This window comes from Triticum aestivum, chromosome 1B (genome assembly GCF_018294505.1).
Source record: "Triticum aestivum cultivar Chinese Spring chromosome 1B, IWGSC CS RefSeq v2.1, whole genome shotgun sequence".
In the NCBI taxonomy this organism is placed as follows: Eukaryota; Viridiplantae; Streptophyta; class Magnoliopsida; order Poales; family Poaceae; genus Triticum; species Triticum aestivum.
In genome coordinates, this window is record NC_057795.1 from 73,209,581 (window position 1) to 73,228,769 (window position 19,189).

The 19,189-nt window shown below is 45.6% G+C and overlaps 1 protein-coding gene and 1 non-coding gene across 2 annotated transcripts; both read left to right on the forward strand.

Moving 5' to 3' along the window:
• Positions 1 to 752: 752 nt before the first annotated feature.
• On the forward strand, positions 753 to 10,358 carry LOC123107986 (LEC14B protein; the record flags this gene model as incomplete). The annotated part of the gene is given in 11 exon segments (XM_044529864.1): positions 753 to 785; positions 2,079 to 2,195; positions 3,303 to 3,765; positions 3,871 to 3,990; positions 5,405 to 5,482; positions 6,436 to 6,609; positions 7,697 to 7,774; positions 8,159 to 8,331; positions 8,824 to 8,979; positions 9,089 to 9,149; positions 9,850 to 10,358. Coding segments are annotated over 9 exon segments (1,413 nt in total). The 3' UTR covers positions 10,057 to 10,358.
• An 841-nt stretch (positions 10,359 to 11,199) lies between these two features.
• On the forward strand, positions 11,200 to 11,280 carry TRNAL-AAG (transfer RNA leucine (anticodon AAG)). The gene has a single exon. It is a non-coding gene; the product is annotated as a tRNA-Leu (tRNA).
• Positions 11,281 to 19,189: the final 7,909 nt, after the last annotated feature.

Genomic DNA, 19,189 nt, shown 5'->3' on the forward strand with positions numbered 1-19,189 from the left:
GGGGGAGGGGGATTAAATAGGCATATCGTAGAAAGACTATCTATTTTGGATCAGGGGCAGATTTGTTTCCAGCTAATTTCTCTTTGGTTATGCTGAAACACGTTTAGCACCACCTACTCGTCTTCCATTTTGTTTATTAAAAGAGGTATATAAACGCACAATTTCAGCCGTTCGACTTCTTCGTAAGCAATAATGGAATCGTCATGTGAGGATTGACTGAGCGTGCTTTCGCTGCTCATGATGAAGTACTTTTTAAATTATTCGCTTTATAAAAAATAAAAGGACTACATACAAAGCAAAGCAAGGTCGATAAAAAAGCACTAGCTCGTCCTCGGAGAGGCAGCGCGGCTTTACGCGATGCTGACCCAAGGCGGATTCGTTATGACGTCACCGGCCAAGCTGACGCAATCCAGTACGCAACGGCGACCGTTGCGAGCCGAGCCGACCGCACCGATCCCCTCCCTCGGCGCACGCGGCCGTCCACTCACCTCCGGCCACGTGTCCAGCCCACCTACTGGCTGGCTCCTGGCAGGCTTGGCGCTCACCAACCAACCTTCTTGATCACACGCCTCCCCGCCCGTGGCCATTCCGTGGCCCCACGCGTCATTGACCCGCCAGCTAGTCCTAGTTTATGTTTTGCGCGCAGCCCCTTCACGTTGCAGTATTTTATTCATTTAAAACCTTCCTTCCTTCCCTTCTTCTTCTTCTTCTCCTCCCCTTCTCGCCCCCCGCATTTCCGCTGGCCGCCGCAGGAGACACGAGCTGCACGCCTCCTCTGACATCTGGTACGAATTTCCTCTCCCGTCCCGCTTTCTCCTCTGCTTGCTGCTAGCCAGGAATGGATCGTGGCGAATCGAGAGGCCTTGCTACGTTATCTTTCTTGTACTTTTGGTTGATATATGTTGGGCTTTGCTGTGTAGAGGACAGGCAATTCATCAGAGAAGCGCATGCGCCTGTAATCTGTTGCTGGATGAATACGGATTAAGGGACGTTTTTCTGGTAATTGTGGGCTAGTTGATGGGTCTGGTTTCATCCCGGGGTTGGTTTTTCTTGGGGTGAGCATCATGTGTTTGTTGTTTTGCCTATGAAGCGGGGTTTCTTCCAGACACCCCATGTGAGCTGTTTCTTGGATGCTAACCGAGTGTTAAGGCTCCTTGCTTGCTTGTGGCAAGTTTCTTATGGAGGAATACGTTGAGAAGGGGATTGATTTGCTTTGGCTGTTTGTTAGGCAGCTCATGGCAGTTGGTTCGTTTGGTGATCCCGGTGCCCTTGTGCTTGATGTTTGTTTATGTTTGCGACTATATATGGGGACTAGTTCTTCGTGGCGTCGGATGTTCTGGTGCAAGTGCGGCACACTTGATGCTAAAAACTGTATACTCAGGTCCAGACCATTTCGTGTTCTGTCCCATCCTAAAAACCCGACCAATAGGCACTCATACCCGTGGCTTTTTCAATTGAAAAGAAACTGCCATGAAAACACCCCACTGGGGCAAGGCAAGCCTGGGTGGCCTGGGCATGCACTTGTTTTATCCCGTTCTGTGATTCAGGAACCTGTTGTCCTGAAAAATGTCGCTCTTTTCGTCTAACAAAACTGTTGCTTTCGAGGATAGTTTTTTAGTAGACCTTTATGACCAGCTGTTTCTAAACGAGCAAAGAGTTACGTTCTGACCCATGCCCACCTCGGGAAATTCTTTTCTTCTCCCATGAGTATCTATTGAACTGGAATTTCAGAGAATATTCTCTGCCAGTTTAGTTTAGTAGCTTTAAGGCATTTGCCCATGTTTTGACTCGGTGGCTGTCACTCCTGTTGGTTAGTTACTATAAAACAGCGGTGACGCTCATCACTGAGGCTGTCTTCCCAATTGTTTAGTTTTGATTCCACTAGTTTACAGTGGTTATTATGCTTCTAATGTTTCCCTTACAAATTAGGCTGTTATTACGCATCACTAGAATAGTGGTAACTGTTGCCTCTTCATCAACTTGAGAACCTAATGCCACTCTCACAACCATAAGAAGAATAAGGACATGCCTACCTCTCCTTTTTCTGTCGATGACTAAATTGTTTGTAAATTTTGTAGGGAATGACTGGCTGTAGAAGTGTCCAAGCCTGTGGAGATCAGCTATACTGGCCTTGTTGGAATTGCCTGGAAAGCTGGATTACAAGCCTGTGCCCACGTTAAAATCATCATTTGGAGGTGAATGCTAGAATTTAATTCTTTTGTCATGTAATGAGTTTCCGTCTGAACAGATACAGTGATAGTCGTCCTGTTACTTGGACACCAGATTTGATTTCTTTTGGGGAAATCAGCCCAGCAACACCAATTTACAAGCTAGGTTCTTGGGAATTTGAAAGATGGCCGCAATGTCCTTATTCAATCTCTTAGGAAATGTATGATGCATGTTTCTTCCACAGGCCATCTTTGCCAGTGTAGTGCTACAATGCCGCCTGACAAGTCAGGTGCTGTGGCTTCAGCCATGGTGGTGACAGCAGCTGCCTTTGCCTCAGTTTCGGCCTAGCCTTGCGCTTAGCTAGTTGGCTGTTGTTTAAGCTTCGTTATTTCCACTTTCTTGGCATTTTCCTCCTAGTGCAAAAATGACACATTTTGATGCATGTCCAAGAAAAAAAAAGCTTTAAATTCCTTTATCACCCACCCTCTATCATCAGTTGAGACGGGTTAGGGGTTATCTTTCTTATCATCTTTCAGTGTGTAAGTGCCATTTCCAATGTCACTTGTTTTGCAGTGCAGTGTCTTTTAACACTGTTTCTCATTTGCTGTGTTATTATCATGACCACGTTAGGTGTTAATGAGCTAATTGGCACTTTATGCTTCCCCTTTAAAAAGTGATGTATCTAGAATAAAATATATGATCATTTTTTTCTTGAATACGCACGAGTGTGTGTACCATTCATTAAAGGAGGGGAAAAACATCCCCAAACTCCACACAGTTACAAATTTAGTTACACGGATTCCTCCATCCACATCCACTCCACATCTAAGTATCTAACACATACTACTCATGCACTACCCACATTGCTATTCCCGCAAAGAAACCGTCAAGATCCCCTCTGAGTACGCCGGCTTGCCTCCAAACTCTACCTTCGCTGTCAATCCTCTATAAAGCTCTACTGTTATCAACTTCTGCGTATGACACCCTTTTGGAATTGTATCTATGGATAATTAGGAATAAGCAATAGCTATGTCTTTTGCATACAAACTTGATTAATTAAGAATAGTCACTAGTTATTATCTTTCACATACAGACTGTTTTTGTGATATATCAATTGCCTTATTTAAGCATAGGTATTCTGTGGATATCTAGCAGTGGAAGGATCATTGGTTATGCTTGAGAAGTGATCAATGGTTTCTTAAATAGTATTGACCAAGTCAGTGGCCAAACATGTGCTCCAAGCGGAAGACGTGTCATGGAGGACCATCTCAACAAGAGCAAGACAGTCCTGCAGTTGCTAATGAAGTGTTTGTTATTGATGAGGAGGTTTCCCATCTTACTAGGCTTAAATCAGAGCCAAGTGAGAGAACTCGTGCATGCCTTCATGCTGGCAAGAGCCATATCTCTACATTCAAGCTGTTGTCATCAAGAGAATCCAATCGCTCCGGATTTGGTAGATTCTCTTCAGTCGATTGCTGTTATGCTCTTCGCAAACACCTACCAGTAAGAGGCCCGTGGCGTGTTGATAGCATGGACTGCGCAGCATACATCTCACAATTCTCTTCGGATGGTTCTCTACTAATTGCTGGGTTTCGGGTATGTGATTATTATGATATTGTGCAGAAGAATTTACTTCATATGATTATATATGTTTACCTCTTCTTTGTTGTTTAACAATCTTCGATGCAAAAATGTAATCAGGGAGGCCGTATCAGAATCTATAACGCTGACAAAAAATGGAAGATCCACAAGGATATAACCTGCAAAAGTCTGCGGTGGACAGTATCAGATATTGCTCTCTCACCTGATCAACAATACCTAGTAAACCTCTTATGCATTGCTTATTTGGTTTCGTTGTAACCCTGTACATGTTTTCTACTCTATTTTAGCTTCTGTTTAACTTGTTTTTCTCCTGGAGAACCCATAAGCATGTTTACATGCTTGCCTGGATGTACTTTTACGCACTGTCCGTATTATGCCCATTGCCATACAAAATACTCTGTGTAGTGTGTCAGATTCAAGTTACTTCGATGAATTTTGCATCAAACTGGTCGAATGATTTTTTTCAGCATCTATTTTGTTCTTTGTTTCCTCATATAAAAAATGTTAGGTAAAGGCAGAAGGATCCCTCCATTTAACTGTCCTCTGTTAGATAGAAGTGAGGCCTCTCCGCAAACGGATAGCACCCCAGCGGAGTCCGCATAGCGGACTCGAACGCGAGTGAGCGGGTTCAGCACCTTGAACTCCAGCCACTGAGCTAGCGCTCCTTTCTCCTTCCTCATATCAAGAGATTGACCCTTTGTTTATTTGTTCTCTCAAATTCAGTGTTAAGTTTATAGCCATCGAATAGTTTGTAATAAAATGGTAGTGTTTCATATGTTCAGTGCCATATAATTGCAGTTGCATTTGCATTTCAGCCTCATGAGCTACACTTTGTGCACCCTATGCACAATAATAAGTTATTAGATCATTTGACCCAGTTGATATTTTATCAGTCAGATCAATAACAGTTATCAATCATAGGCTTATTTTCTCCAAAAAATGTTACCACCTCCCTCATATCTTGCTTGTTATTTGTCTCCAATATACAACTTTGGCTATTATTAAGTTATTGAAACGTTATTAGAAAATATTTTTAACATATGACGAGATGAAGTTATTTTATTCTGACAAATCTAGTAATAGTGCTTACTGTTGAGAAATCCTAATACTTCTGTATGTATTAGCGTATTAGTGTTCAAAGTTTTGAAGGTTGACTGCTCACGTTCTGATAGTTAACTAAAAGAGATGGGGAAATAATTGGTACTCCCTCCTATCCAAATTAATTGTCACTGCTTTAGTACAACTTTGTACTAAAGTTGTACTAAAGCTGCGACAGTTAATATGGATCGGAGGGAGTTGATTATTTCCTGCCGTTCATGTATTTCATCAGAGAAAATCTTCGCTTATCTTGTTGATATTTTACATACTTCCCTGTCTGTTTCACATTCTATAATATATGAAAACTTTTAGACCTGAGTAAAAAGCAGGTAGAGTTGCTTTTCTTGGCAACCTCACTAATAATATATTTTCAATTCTTTTTCACCATTTTAGGAATACTTGTAAAAATTCCATCCATCATTTCTGGCAATAATTCTTAGCTCTGTCATTGACTTTATGAACTAGACTTGATGATAGTTTAAGTTCATTCACATATTTGTTTTATACCCTAAAGTGCTATTGATCTGTTTTGCAGGCATATTCCAGTCTGTCCCCTACTGTTCACATAGTAAATGTTCAGAATGCTGTGAAGCAGTCACATGCTAATATTACAGTATGTCCTCTTCTCTAAATTACAATATGGTCAAGTCTACCTCTAGATAGCCGAATCGCATACTGTTTGTTCTATGATAAATCCTGTTCAAGAATTGTCATCAGCATGTTCATCTTTTGGATTAAATATCCATGTTTTCCTCTTTGAGAATTAATTTTTGGATAAAATAGTTGTATTCCTGGTATAAACCCTGAATCCGGAGCATAAGTTACTGTGCTGTGCTCGATGGCAGTCCAGGGCTGATAGCTCCGCAGAGCTGCATTAGTAGGATAGGTAAAAGAATAGGCTGGGAGATGAGTGTCAAGAAAGGTCTTGTATTAAGTTACAGCGGGAGTAATACATTATTTCTTGCTTAACTGGTAATAAACCAGGGCAGGTATTAATACGTTATATAGCCCACATACAAAACTCTAGATAGAAGCATCAATTTGAAGCCTAAGCCCTAAGCACAGTAACAACTTGGAAAGATCTCTACAAGGAAACTCATCAAATCCTAACATAAGGAGATGGAGGATTATCTAGTGTGCTGCCACTGGCCCTCCCTGTCAGGAAATTCAAGCGCTATTGGATATCTGTCTATCTTTTAGTTCTCCTACAAAATAGTACTCTGAGGACATCAAGCCTGCCTTTTCTGGTTAATCCTCCCACTATTTGGACGGATGAACCCCCAGCTTTTCTGGTTAAATTTTTAGCAGACGATGTAATTGCTATTTGATGTTAATAAAGCTAGCCGGAAGGCCTTCCTGTCAAAAAATAAAAACCCTGCCATTTCTGGTATCATTGTACCAATATAAATGAAGAAACTCTAACACATCCTGCCTGCCATTTGCATGATTGCTAAAGAATGTGCTTTATCTTGGCAAAAAAAAAGCTTATAACATTTATTTTGACAAGTTTTTTTTCGCAATATGCTGTTTTCTTTACAAGCATTTATTTTATTTATCATAATGCAGGACATTCATGAGGTTTTGAATTTTTCTGCTGCTGACGATGAATCCTCCTTTGGAATATTTTCAATAAAGTTTTCAAAAGATGGCCGTGAACTTGTTGTTGGAAACAGCAATGAGTCAATATGTATTTATGATCTTGGAGCAAACAAAGTGAAAGAGCGAATTCATGCTCATGTGGTATGGAAGTCAAATGACTCTTTCTTTTGTTTCTTCCATAACCTTCCTTACAATGTACACAACAGTGTTTGGTGATAGACATACCTGCTTAGGTCATATTCGTATGTACTTTTAAAATCATTCAAGTATCTAATGTGAGCATTGTTACTGTTTGCATGCAAAGAAAATTAAAGAAAGGAGTTTGTTTGTACGATTTTAGTCTGCTGCCAATAGAAATGCACTTACATTATTAGTAAAAAAAAAGCACTTAAATTGCATATTCTACATGCTTTTGTACTGCATCCTCTAATGGTTCGTTATGACTGAAGTAATCATCCACATGAAGCATGATGTTGCTTTAGGCATAGCAGATTGAAGTAATGAACCACAGCAAGCAATAGTTCTTGGTGGTGCTTTAAGCATAGCAGTTTGGATAGATACTGATAGCATGCTAGAAGCTGTGCCTTGTAGAGTACTGAACTGAAATAAAATTTGTGTTTGTAGGAGTCTCACAGTGTAGTGTAGTATCACATAAATACCTAATGCTTCTAAGAGGTATTTCCAAACCAGAAGCCAAAAGGGAAATGTCAAACAGTTTGTGGTGTGCCATCACTATTCAAGGTGTTTGGCTTTCTGCAGAACTGCAGGTTGATGGTATATGGTGAAAGAAAACACTGTGAATGTTAGAACCGCAAAGTCTGAAGTAGATTAGATGGCAAGTAAATATGTAAATCTCAGTTAAACCAATCACTACGTCAGCTGAAGCAGCAGCTGTGTTGGTAGTCCTGTGCAGGCTGGAAGTTGTCTCCTTCGGGCCTGCAGTATTTGGCCTACGGATACATGAATAGATGTTTATGCAGTTTCAGTTTAAAGCAGCTGTACAATGCTACACTACTGAAACAGTGGTTACGGGACGTGACACAGTGGTTGGGTCTATTCGCAAGTTGTGCAGTACAACACATGTTGCCCATGTCCATATCTAATGTTGCTGGATCTAATATAGTTTCGGAATGAACAATATGTATTTATTTTCTTGAGTACCCAATGTTCTATACAGAAGAGTTACGGTTTCTGGAAATCTTATTTTCAATTCCATTGGTTTTTAAAGGCTGATGTTAATGCGGTCACGTTCGCTGATGAATCTAGTGATGTCTTGTACTCCGGAAGTGATGATAGCCTCTGTAAGGTGAGTTAATTTCTTTGAACCTGATTATATATTATTCAAATTCCATTTCAAAAGATACATCTCACTGGTTCAGTAGAGAAGAAGTTAGCTGGCACATGTAGCTGGCTAATTATACCAACAATCTGAAACATTAGTGAGTTCAAAAACTTATCGGCAATGTAGCAGTGTATATCAGTGATTACTGCATGTGATATCTAATGTAATTTTCTTTGCTGAGTGCAAACTCCAACATGATTTATCTGAACACATGATTCCTTTTTTTACGTGCCTAGGAAATGTGAAATCAATGAAAACCTGAAGACCCTTTAGAGTATCTAATAACGTTCTCATTCAATCATTATTCACGGAGGATTGACTTGTTAGACAATGTTTTACAATCTTCAGGTGTGGGATAGACGCTGCCACAAGAGAGCGAAACCAGTAGGTGTTTTGGCAGGTCATTTAGATGGAGTTACATTTATTGATAGCCATGGAGACGGGCATTATTTCGTCTCCAACTGCAAAGATCAGACTATTAAACTATGGGATATCAGAAAATTGTCCTCGGCTACGGAGGAGTAAGTACCAAAACTTGTTTTACATGGCCATTTCTAGAAGTATTGAGAATTGTTTATACTTGAAAACGATTATTACGTTGTAGGTAAGTAGGAAGTCAAACTCAGAATGTTCATTCAGATGATCAACGCTGGCAAAAGTGAACTGTGCCAAATTATATGTATTGAGTGGAGCTAATAAGAATATATCAAGTTTTTCCTGTCTTCTATGAACATGTTTTCCCATACCAGAAATACTTGCAGAGGAGCCATAATTAACTTTAGTGGCCCACTTGCTGGGCTGTTGATAATATTAATTCAGGATTTCTAGTGTTTAGACTATGTTGGTAATTAATATTTTTGACATTATGGAACAAATGTTTTTTTTTCATTTTCTCTGGCTTTTTAGTATGTTCATGGCTTTATGTTTATCCTATGTGAACTCATAAGGTTATTTATAATCCCAAGATCTATTTCCCCGTTTTATTCTAATTTTCCGTACAACTGTTTTCTCAGCTGCACACCAAAAGCATACGAATGGGATTACAGATGGATGACCTATCCATCAGAAGCCCGTTTTTTGAAGCATCCATATGATCAATCGCTAGCCACATTCAGAGGCCATTCGGTGTTGCGCACACTTATCCGTTGTTACTTTTCCCCAATGCACAGGTTAGTTGTGAACTTGTGATTGTTTTACTTCAACTCAATTTGAGTGTTTTCTTTCACTCGCTGCTGCATCACATAAATCTTTCTACAAACACCTTGTTATTTGTTGCAGCACAGGTCAGAGGTACATATACACAGGATCCAGTGACCAATGTGTCTATATTTATGATGTGGTATGAGCCTTAGATGCTTCCTTAAACTGCTCTTTTTAAATATGATTCTACTATTTGCAAATCCTGGTGGTTTTGTGTCCACATGGGTGAGCATTCCCATTTGTTAGAAAGTGGATGACATACTATGGAAAGTAGATATCATAGTTGTAGTAGATGGAATCATGTACACTTGTACACAACTGCGTCAGCAAAACTTGAACATAAAACCGAGGATTAAAAAAAATCCTCAAATTGTTTTTATATCATAAAAGCTTTCCATATACAAACTTCATAAAAAACTCTTCCGTTCTGTTAGGAGATTCGAAATTTGGGGTTCTATAATACTGTTGGTGCTCAGCCAAGATTGATCAACTTATGAATATTTTTTAGAATGAGTGAAATGTTGTGTTAATTGGAATAATAAGCTACTCAAGGAAATTTTAGGTAAAAGAGTTATGTATTATGTCGATGTCGGTGAATAGACCATATGCTGCAGGTTTTAACTGTAATTATGACATTCTGACTATCTATAAGTATGGCCCTGAAGGAACAAATGACGAACCTGAATAATATCATGATTTTGTAGATTATAGTATAAGCTGTGCTGTTCGATGCCTTGGTATAGCCAGGTTAACCTCAAAGTATTTCAAAGGGTCTTATATGTATAGTTCAAATTTGTAATTGCCATCTTAAAGAAGCTATGTCCCTGCTTGGCTTGCAGGCCACTGGAAACGTTGTTGAAACACTCAAATGGCATGAATCGATCGTCAGAGATTGTTCCTGGCACCCGCACCTCCCGACGCTCGTTAGCTCTTCGTGGGACGGCTATCTGGTACGGTGGGAAGCAACGGAGGACGACGACGACCCAACCACCCTCAATAAAGGGAAACAGAGGATGTGTCCAGAGGGATACACATTCACGCTCTAGAAACATCCCGTGGGTTGGCGCAAGCTTTTTCTCATGCAAGTATATATCAAAGCAATGAGCCGTTGTACAGATTCATCACACTGTAGGAGTACATAGATTTTTTTTGAACCTCACGGTCTTTTAAAGGGTAATATGAAGGATTAGTTTAGGTCCGAAAGACTTGCACAAATCCACAATAGAGCATCAAGGAATGTTGTGCTAGACTAGAGCTTTTTGTTATAAGAGGACACATTTATCTGTCCCCCTTTTGTAATAACAACTACGAGTAAGTTTTAATTAATGGGAGAGAAATGGTTCTTTAATAGAATTTCTCATCTCCTAATTTTTCCTGAATTCAACTAATGTTGGCCGAATTCTCGTCACCACGAAAGAGTGGATAGAATGCTTATTGATTTTGTAAGTTTTTGTGTTAGCCAGCTATTTTGTTAGGCAGAGTTGGCTTCAGAGATTCTGAGCATAATTGGTTTGATGCTAAAAGTTGGCATGCTAAATTTTGGCAACTGCCAAAAATTGGCTAGAGATTGGTTGCTTGCCAATCCTCATTGCCAATCTCACATGAAGTTGCCAAATGTTGGCAACTTTTGATTTTACCAAATGTTGGCTAGCCAAATATTGGCAATACTAAATGTTGGTAGCAGTGCAATCCCCCCGACGCCAGCAAGCGAGTAAGACTATTACTGCAATTCTTTTGACAAAACAAAATGATTATAGAATGTAGATTGAATAACCGTACTATCTTCATGTAACTTGGCCATAGTGGGCTTAGCATGTTGCATCCCCCATTAGTTCTTATGCTAGAATAATAACATTTTTTTTTTGCAGGATATGCTAGAATAATAACATTGACATCCTATTGTACATGATCCAGGATTATTTTACACACTGAAAGGAAACTTGCTAAAGGAGCAAATATGTTGTTCCAATCTATGTATTTGCCCTGGATTTCTAAGTAGTGGGAAATAGCAAGATATTCAACAATTATGGCTGGGGCCGTGGAATAGGGAAGACCTTTTAAAAAAACTGGGAATAGGGTCATAGGGAGAGCAGTCATGTTTGAAAATTTTCTTGCAGGCATGTCTTAAGGAGCAAAACGGCTCGAGCTTTACCTTGATGTAAATTTAAATATCGCACGACAGTACAACAGATCAGATGGCCGAGTTGGTCTAAGCCGCCAGATTAAGGCTCTGGTCCGAAAGGGCGTGGGTTCAAATCCCACTCTGGTCAATTTCATTTTTTTTCTATCTATACAACGGAACACAATTTGGTCAATTTCATTTTTTTTTTCTCTATACAACAAAACACAATTTGGTCAATTTCCTTTTTTTTCTCTCTATACAACGAAACACAGTTAAGCATGCCCGCTCGCTCCAAAAGCTCGTAGGCGTACTTCTGCTGGTGCAGGAAGAAGCCAGTGGCTCCGTGCACGACCTTGATGCCGAGGAAGTAGTGGAGAGCCCCCAAGTCCTTGAGGGCGAACTCGGTGCCGAGGCGAGCTGTGATCTGCTGAAGTAGCCCTGGCGAGGATGCAGTCAGGATGATGTCGTCAACATATAGTAGGAGGTACGCGATGGCGGGGCCCTGGTGATTAACAAACAGGGAGGCATCGGACCGTGTGGACCGGAACCCCTGCTACTGAAGGAAGGCCGCGATCCGCTGGTACCAGGCCCGAGGTGCTTGCTTCAACCCGTAGAGAGAACGGGAGAGCAAGCACACGTGGTCCGGATAGTCGGTGTCGACGAAACCAGTAGGCTGCTTATAGAACACCTGCTCGTCAAGATGGCCATGCAAGAAAGCATTAGACACATCGAGCTGGTGGACTGGCCAGGCACGAGAAACAGCAAGCTGGAGGACAGCGCGAATCGTGCCCGGTTTGACAACCGGGGCGAAGGTGTTGGTGAAGTCCACGCCGGCACGCTGGCGGAAGCCGTGCACCACCCAACACGCCTTGTAGCGCTCGAGAGAACCGTATGGGCGAGTCTTGTGGCGGAAGACCCACTTGTCAGTGATGACATTGGCACGAGGAGGCCACGGAACAAGCTGCCATGTACGGTTGCGCTGCAGGGCGTCAAACTCCTCATGCATTGCAGCTAGCCAGTTTGGATCCCGAAGGGCTGCGCGAGCGGAGGTGGGGAGCGGAGACGGCGCCGAGGTAGATGCAGCACACGCGTACTCGTCCGACGGGTAGCGCGTGCTAGGACAAAGTGTCCCAGTCTGAGCCCGAGTGACCACACCAGTGAGGGGTGCGGCCGCGACGACGGGGGCCGCGGCAGGGGCCGCCGGCGCGGGGAGCGCGGGCAGGGCCGAGTCCGGTGCACGGCTGGGCGGTCCACCAGAGGTGGAGGCAGGGGCGAACCGCGCCGCGGGAGGCGCCGAAGGTGACGTACCTGCTGAAACGGAAACACCAACTCATCAAAGTACACATGCCGTGAAGTGAAAACGCGGTGGGACACTGGATCATAGCACCGGTAACCTTTGGTGTTGGGAGGATAACCAAGAAAAATGCAAGGAAGCGACCGGGGAGCGAGTTTGTGAGAAGCAGTGGACGCGGTGCTAGGATAACAGAGGCACCCGAAGATGCGAAGACCATCATAAGATGGAACCACACCGAAGAGGAGCTGGTGAGGAGTGTAGTTCCAGCGGAAACGACAGGGGCAAATGTTAATAAGGAGGCTGACGGTCGCGAGCGCGTACAGCCAGAACCGAGGAGGCACGTAGGAGTAGAAGAGCAACATGCAGACACAATCATTAAAAGTGTGAATGACGCGCTCGGCGCGACCATTCTGCTGGGACGTGTAGGGGCAGGTGAGACGAAAGATGGTGCCGTGGGATGCAAGTAAATTGCGGACGGCGACATTGTCAAGCTCCTTGCCGTTGTCACTTTGCAAGGTGAGAATAGGACGACCGAACTGTGTGGTGACATATGAATAAAAGGTTGTGAGTGTGGTAAGAGCGTCGGACTTGCGACGGAGAGGGAATGTCCACACATAATGAGAAAAATCATCCAATATCACCAAATAGTATAAATAACCCGTGTTGCTAGCAACCGAGGACGTCCAAACATCATTATGCAATAACTGAAACGGAAAGGTGGAAATGTTTATAGACTCGCTAAAGGAAAGACGAACGTGCTTGCCAAAACGGCAAGCCTCACAAGTGTGATCGTTGACCTTACTACATGAGAAAGAAAAACTCTAAAGAATCTGACGCATAACGGTGGAATTGGGATGACCAAGACGGGCATGCCAAAGATCGACACTGGCGGCGAAGGCGACGGGACGACGGGTGCTGGTGGCGCCAAAGGGATGCACTGGGTAAAGCTCGTCCGGGCTATCACATCGGTGGAGTACCATCCGTGTACGGGCGTCCTTCACAGAAAAACTGATACCGTCAAATTCAACAGTGATAGGATTCTCACGAGCAAGGCGACGAACAGAAACGAGATTAGTGACTAAGTCAGGAGACACAAGAACATTAGACATATTGACAGGAGTAGAAGTAGAGGGAAAAGACATACGACCGACATGTGTAATGGGTAGGGAAGAACCGTTACCAACGGTGATACGGCTGGGAGTATGAACAGGAGTGGCAGACGTGGGGTTACCGGGATGAGCAGTCATGTGAGCGGTGGCGCCCGAGTCCATGTACCAGTCATCGCCACCACCATAGGAGCTCGGCGACGGGGCGGAGTGCAGAGCAGCGAGCAGGGCCGGGTCCCACGGTGGCGGCACCTAAGGAGGGTAAAACCCTCCGTAGGCCAGCGCGGGGGCTGTCGTGGTTCTAAGCCTGACAGTAGAGTGGGGGGTAGGTATGAAGAGGCAAGGTCCTAGCTATGGAGAGGTTGTAAACACAAGGGATGTACGAGTTCAGGCCCTTCTCGGAAGAAGTAATAGCCCTACATCTCGGAGCTCGGAGGCGGTCGAGTGGATTATGAGTATATGAGTTACAAGGTGCCGAACCCCTCTACCTGTGGAGGGGGGCGGCTTATATAGAGTGCGCCGGGACCCCAGTCAGCCCACGTAGGAGAGGGTTTAAGGTGAGTTAAGTCCAGGGCGTTACTGATAACGCCCCACATAAAGTGTCTTTACTACCATAAAGTCTACTTAATTACAGGCCGTTGCAGTGTAGAGTGTTTCTTGACCTTCTGGTGGTCGAGTGAGTCTTCGTGGTCGAGTCCTTCAAGTCAGTCGAGTGAGTCCCTCGTTGGTCGACTGGAAGGCGACCTCTGCTAAGGGTGTCCTTGGGTAAGGTACTTAGATCAGATCCGTGACCCTACCCTAGGTACATGACCCCATCATTAGCCCCCGAATGGATTGAGGCTTCGAGTGAGGAAGGAGTTGATGTCGTTTCCGATTAACCTTTGCGCTCTGGTCGTGCGTTGTTCTGGACCAAAGAATCTCTTCGTCGATGATGAGCAACTTGTCTTCAGTCGACTCGATCCATTCTCTTCTTTCGTTGAGTGATCTTTCGGGCTTCGACGATCCCCGAGCGACGGATCGCAGGAAACCCCGCGTCTGACAGACTGATCTGCCGTTCGCGGATTCCGTGGGATGCGAAATTTGGGGACGCGCGCGAAGCAGAGCGGACCGCGGCGTTCGGATGGGACGGGACATAGACGCCTCGATCTCCGCGCCGCTTTCTTCGCCACGTATCCCGTCTGCATAACTGTTCCTGGATATGATTAGATCGACCGGGCCCACCTGTCATCCACTCGGAAGGGACCTTATAAATGCGCCCGGCGAGGATTTTTGTACTGTGCCTCAGCATTCTCTCTCTCTCTGCTCCCTTCGTCTCCGTCCAGCGTGCTCGCTCTTGCCCCCGCACAACTTCCCCTCGCGCATCTCGCCGGCATCCATGGCCAAGAAGAAGACGGCGGCGCTGGAACATGCGAAGAAGGCGTCGACGTCGGAGAAGGCGAAGGGGAGATCTACCAGCCGCGGCGGGTCTTCGTCCAGATCCCGCCTGCCGAAGGGCTGGGTCCAAGGAGACTGGATCCAGTCGACCATCACAGAAAAAGATCTCCTCGACATGGCCAACGAGGGCTTGATCCCTCATGGAGCTGCGAGGCTTCCAGGGAAGGAATGGCAGCCCCAGCCAGAAGAGGGTGAGTGTGTGCTCTTGGCCACCCATGTTGATCGTGGATTTTCTTTGCCGCCGAGTATTTTCTTCTGTGGCTTCTTGAACTTCTTTGGAGCGCAGCTCCACCACTTTACCCCAAATTCTATTGCCTATCTTGCCGCGTTCGTGTCCATGTGTGAGGGTTTCCTGGGCTGTCGACCGCACTGGGGTTTGTTCAAGCATATATTCACGTGTCGCTCTCAGACCATGAAGAAGGCGAGCCCAGGCGATGAAAGAACCCGAGTCGTCCAAATGTATGGGGGTCTGGGGATCCAGGTGAGGAACAAGAGCACCTTCCCGCCCATGAACTTTCCCGAGTCAGTCAGAGGCTGGCAGTCGACCTGGTTCTACTGCCAGGACCAGTCGACGCCGGGGCAGTCGAGTGGACTCCCTCAGTTTACCATGGACTGAGTGAACAAGCCCTCCTCTCTGAAGTTGATTCCGGAGGAGAAAGCTGACGTGAAGATGTTGATGGAGCGCGTGGTGCAGTTGGTTCGGGAGGGAGTGACGGGCATGGATCTCCTGGAGGTCTTCCTTAGGCGTCGCATCCAGCCCCTTCAGTTCCGGAGCCACTGCATGTGGTTGTACTGTGGGACTGAAGACGAGACTCGAGTCCATCCAGAAGCAGTCGACGATGTCACTCTGGAAAGATGGATGGTAGCCGTTACCGGAAACAAGGATAACCCACGCGGAGCCAGAAGGATTCCTCCACTCGACCACAACAGCGATCCAAACAAGGTACGCTTGCTCTGCTCTCCACTGTGTTCTTGTCACATTCATTTCTATTTATCCTGCCGACTGGTCGATTGATCCTTGTCTTGATATCTGCTAGGCCCTCACCGAGCTGTACTCGATGCCCAATGGGGCACAAGCTCCGACTGAGGAGGGTGAGGCGAGTGGGGGCGAGAGCCAGGAAGAGGAGGAATGGGACTCGAACGTTGCAGAGGATGATGATGACGATGACGATGATGACGGTGATGAAGATGACGTTGAAGACAAGGAAGAAGAGGAGGAGGAGGAGGTCGTACCACCACGCTCGGAAAGGCGGTCGAAGCTTGTCCACGACCCTTCGACTGAACGTGGTAAGGGGGTTGCGACTGCCGCTCAGTCGACCAAACGCCCTCGGACCACCTCTCCAGTGCCGACTGAAAAGGCGCCGAAGCAGCCCAGGGCGGCCTCGTCAAAGCCGATCAAGCTCCTGCCGAAGATGAAGGTGTCCATCCCTACCATATCAGGGTAATCGTGCTGCTTAAGTCTTCTTATTTTGTGTGAACTTTGTCTCTGATTGACGCTGAAGTTAGTCGACTGATTCTTTGGAGTTGCAGTGCTGCTACTTCTGAGACCTCAGCCCGGGCTGATGACCATGAGATGGAGGACGCAGCAACTTCAAAACCAGGTACTATATTCTTAACGCCGTTTTTAGTCGACTGACTCGCGATCTCTGATCCTGATTCTTCCCCGTAGCTCCACCCAACGCTGTTATCAATCTCCCTGATGATGATGAGGATGAGGAACCGCTGAAGCGCAGAAGGAGTAGGAAAGCGTCTGCCAGCAAGGTGCCCCAGGATGTGACGGCGCCTGAGATTCTGATTGCGGAGGAAGAGAACACCACTCGACACACGGTGTCCTTCGCAGATCCATTGACGAGTGCTCAGCAGCCCTCCCTCTTCACGACGCACCACGTCCCAGAGGACCAAGCTGGCGCGGCGAAGGAGGCAATACGCCAGGCGGGAATCATGATGGAGCAGTTGAAGACCATCCGGGATGCGAGCCAGGCAGCTTATGACGCCAGTTCTGCCCTCCAAAGCAATGTTCAGGTCAGTCGACCACCGTTTGTTCTGTTGGATATGCTACCAAAAACTTTTCCTTTCCGGAATTTATAGTAGTCACCCACTGGGTGTGTCGATTAAACTCCGTGTTAGCGGGGGCACGCTGAGTGCACCCGCTGGGTGTAGTCCCCAAGGCTAAGGTCGACTGCTGGCAGTCGGCCTTAGGCTTTATGATGTCGATCTTTCTGTCAGTCGACTATGTCGACTGGATTTCACAAACCGGTGGGGGCACGCTGAGTGCACCCACTGGGTGTAGTCCCCGAGACTGTGGTCGACTGCTTGCAGTTGATTACAGTCTTAAAGAATACATCTCTCTTTTTTTTTGAGGTCGACTGGTCGACTTTATCTTCAACAGGATTAGTGGGGGCACGCTGAGTGCACCCACTGGGTGTAGTCCCCGAGACTACGGTCGAATGCTTGTATTCGGCTGTAGTCTTAGAAACGTGTGATTTTTCCTTTTTCACTCGGAAGTGAATTATATTTGACATTTAGTCGATTGGTTCTTCGCAGAACTCCTGTGATCTTGTGGCTCGCTACTCTGAGCTGGAAAACAAGCACACTCAACTCGAGCTGAGCTTGAAGCTGGTTTAGGAGAAGCTGACGAAGGCAAAGGAGGAGACCGAAGGTATGTTTGGTGAGACCCTGACGACTGCTTTTCCCCTTGCTTGTTTCAAAATCTGATCTTGCTGTAACTTGCAGGTAAGGTAAGGGAGGCCCAACAGAAGAAAGACCTCGAACTAGCTGAGAAGATCAAGCTTGCTGACGAGAAGTTAGCTTCAGTCACCAAGCTTGAACAAGACAATACCAATCTGAAAGCTGCTCTTGGGATCGCCAACAAGGAGGTCAGTCGACTAAAAACTGATAAAGCTGCCCTGACCGACCAAGTCAGTAAGTTGACTGGGAAGAAAAATGATCTGGAGGCCTTCCTGAGTGGTCTTGCCAAGAAGCTGTTTCTTATGCTTGAAGGTAAACCTCTATGCTCGGCAAACATTTCCAATTGTGGTTTTTCCATTCGACCATCCCCTTGACTTAGTGATCATCCTTGCAGAATTTTGTCAAAACTTTGAAGAAGAAACTAGCCGGCTGGAGCCAAACCTCGACCCCGTCAATTCTCCGGTGAACGACGAAGTTGCCATGGATGTTTTCCGACTGGAGTCTCGTGTTGCAGCTGTCGTGGACTATCTCGCAAGGCTGAAGGCCGCCACATCTCGCATCGACTCGACGCTCTGGCCTGAGGAGACACTTCAGAATGACCTTGAGTCGCTGATGGCCCGCTTGAACACGATCCCTGGTCGAGTGCAGGAATGGAAGAAGTCCTCGGCTCGGTGTGGTGCAGATGTTGCTCTGTGTCTGTCCCGAGTCCACTGTAAAGATGCGCGAGAAGATAAGCTGGCGGCCCTTCGGGTGGCCAACACCAAGAAACACGACTTCAGGTCCTTTATGGAAACTTTCCTTGCGGCCGCCACTCGGATCGCCGACGGAATTGACCTTGATGAATTCGTTGCACCTTCCAGCCCTCCACAGGAGGGGTAAAAAACTTCTTCTGGCTCGACGCTTTAAATTTGCCTCGGTATGCCGAGTGAAATTGTAACCGATAAACCTTAACAGGCTTAACGCCTAAGCACTTTCGGTTCTTTTAGATATCGATTCAAACTTGAATTTGGTGCTTGAATACAATTGCTTTTGGCTCGAAATGTCTTTTGCAGGTTCAAAGCAAGGCGCCTTTACTGCAATCGACTTATTCCTTAGTCCACTTAGGCGAGCACTGGGCTGCGGCTAAGCCTCTGAGTGGAAGCCCGGCTTACCACTCGGTAGGATTTCTATAACTTAGGCGAGCATTGGGCTGCAGCTAAGCCTCTGAGTGAGGGGTTTACTCCTCACTCAGTAGGATTTTTATAACTTAGGCGAGTGCTTGGACTGCAGCTAAGCCTCCGAGTGAGAGGGTTGCTCTTCACTCGGTAGGATTTTTTACAACTTAGGCGAGCACAGGGCTGCAGCTAAGCCTCCGAGTGAAAGTCTGGCTTACCACTCGGTAGGATTTTGATAACTTAGGCTAGCACTGGGCTGCAGCTAAGCCTCCGAGTGAGAGGTTTGCTCTTCACTCGGTAGGATTTTTATAACTTAGGCGAGTGCTTGGACTGCAGCTAAGCCTCCGAGTGAGAGGGTTGCTCTTCACTCGGTAGGATTTT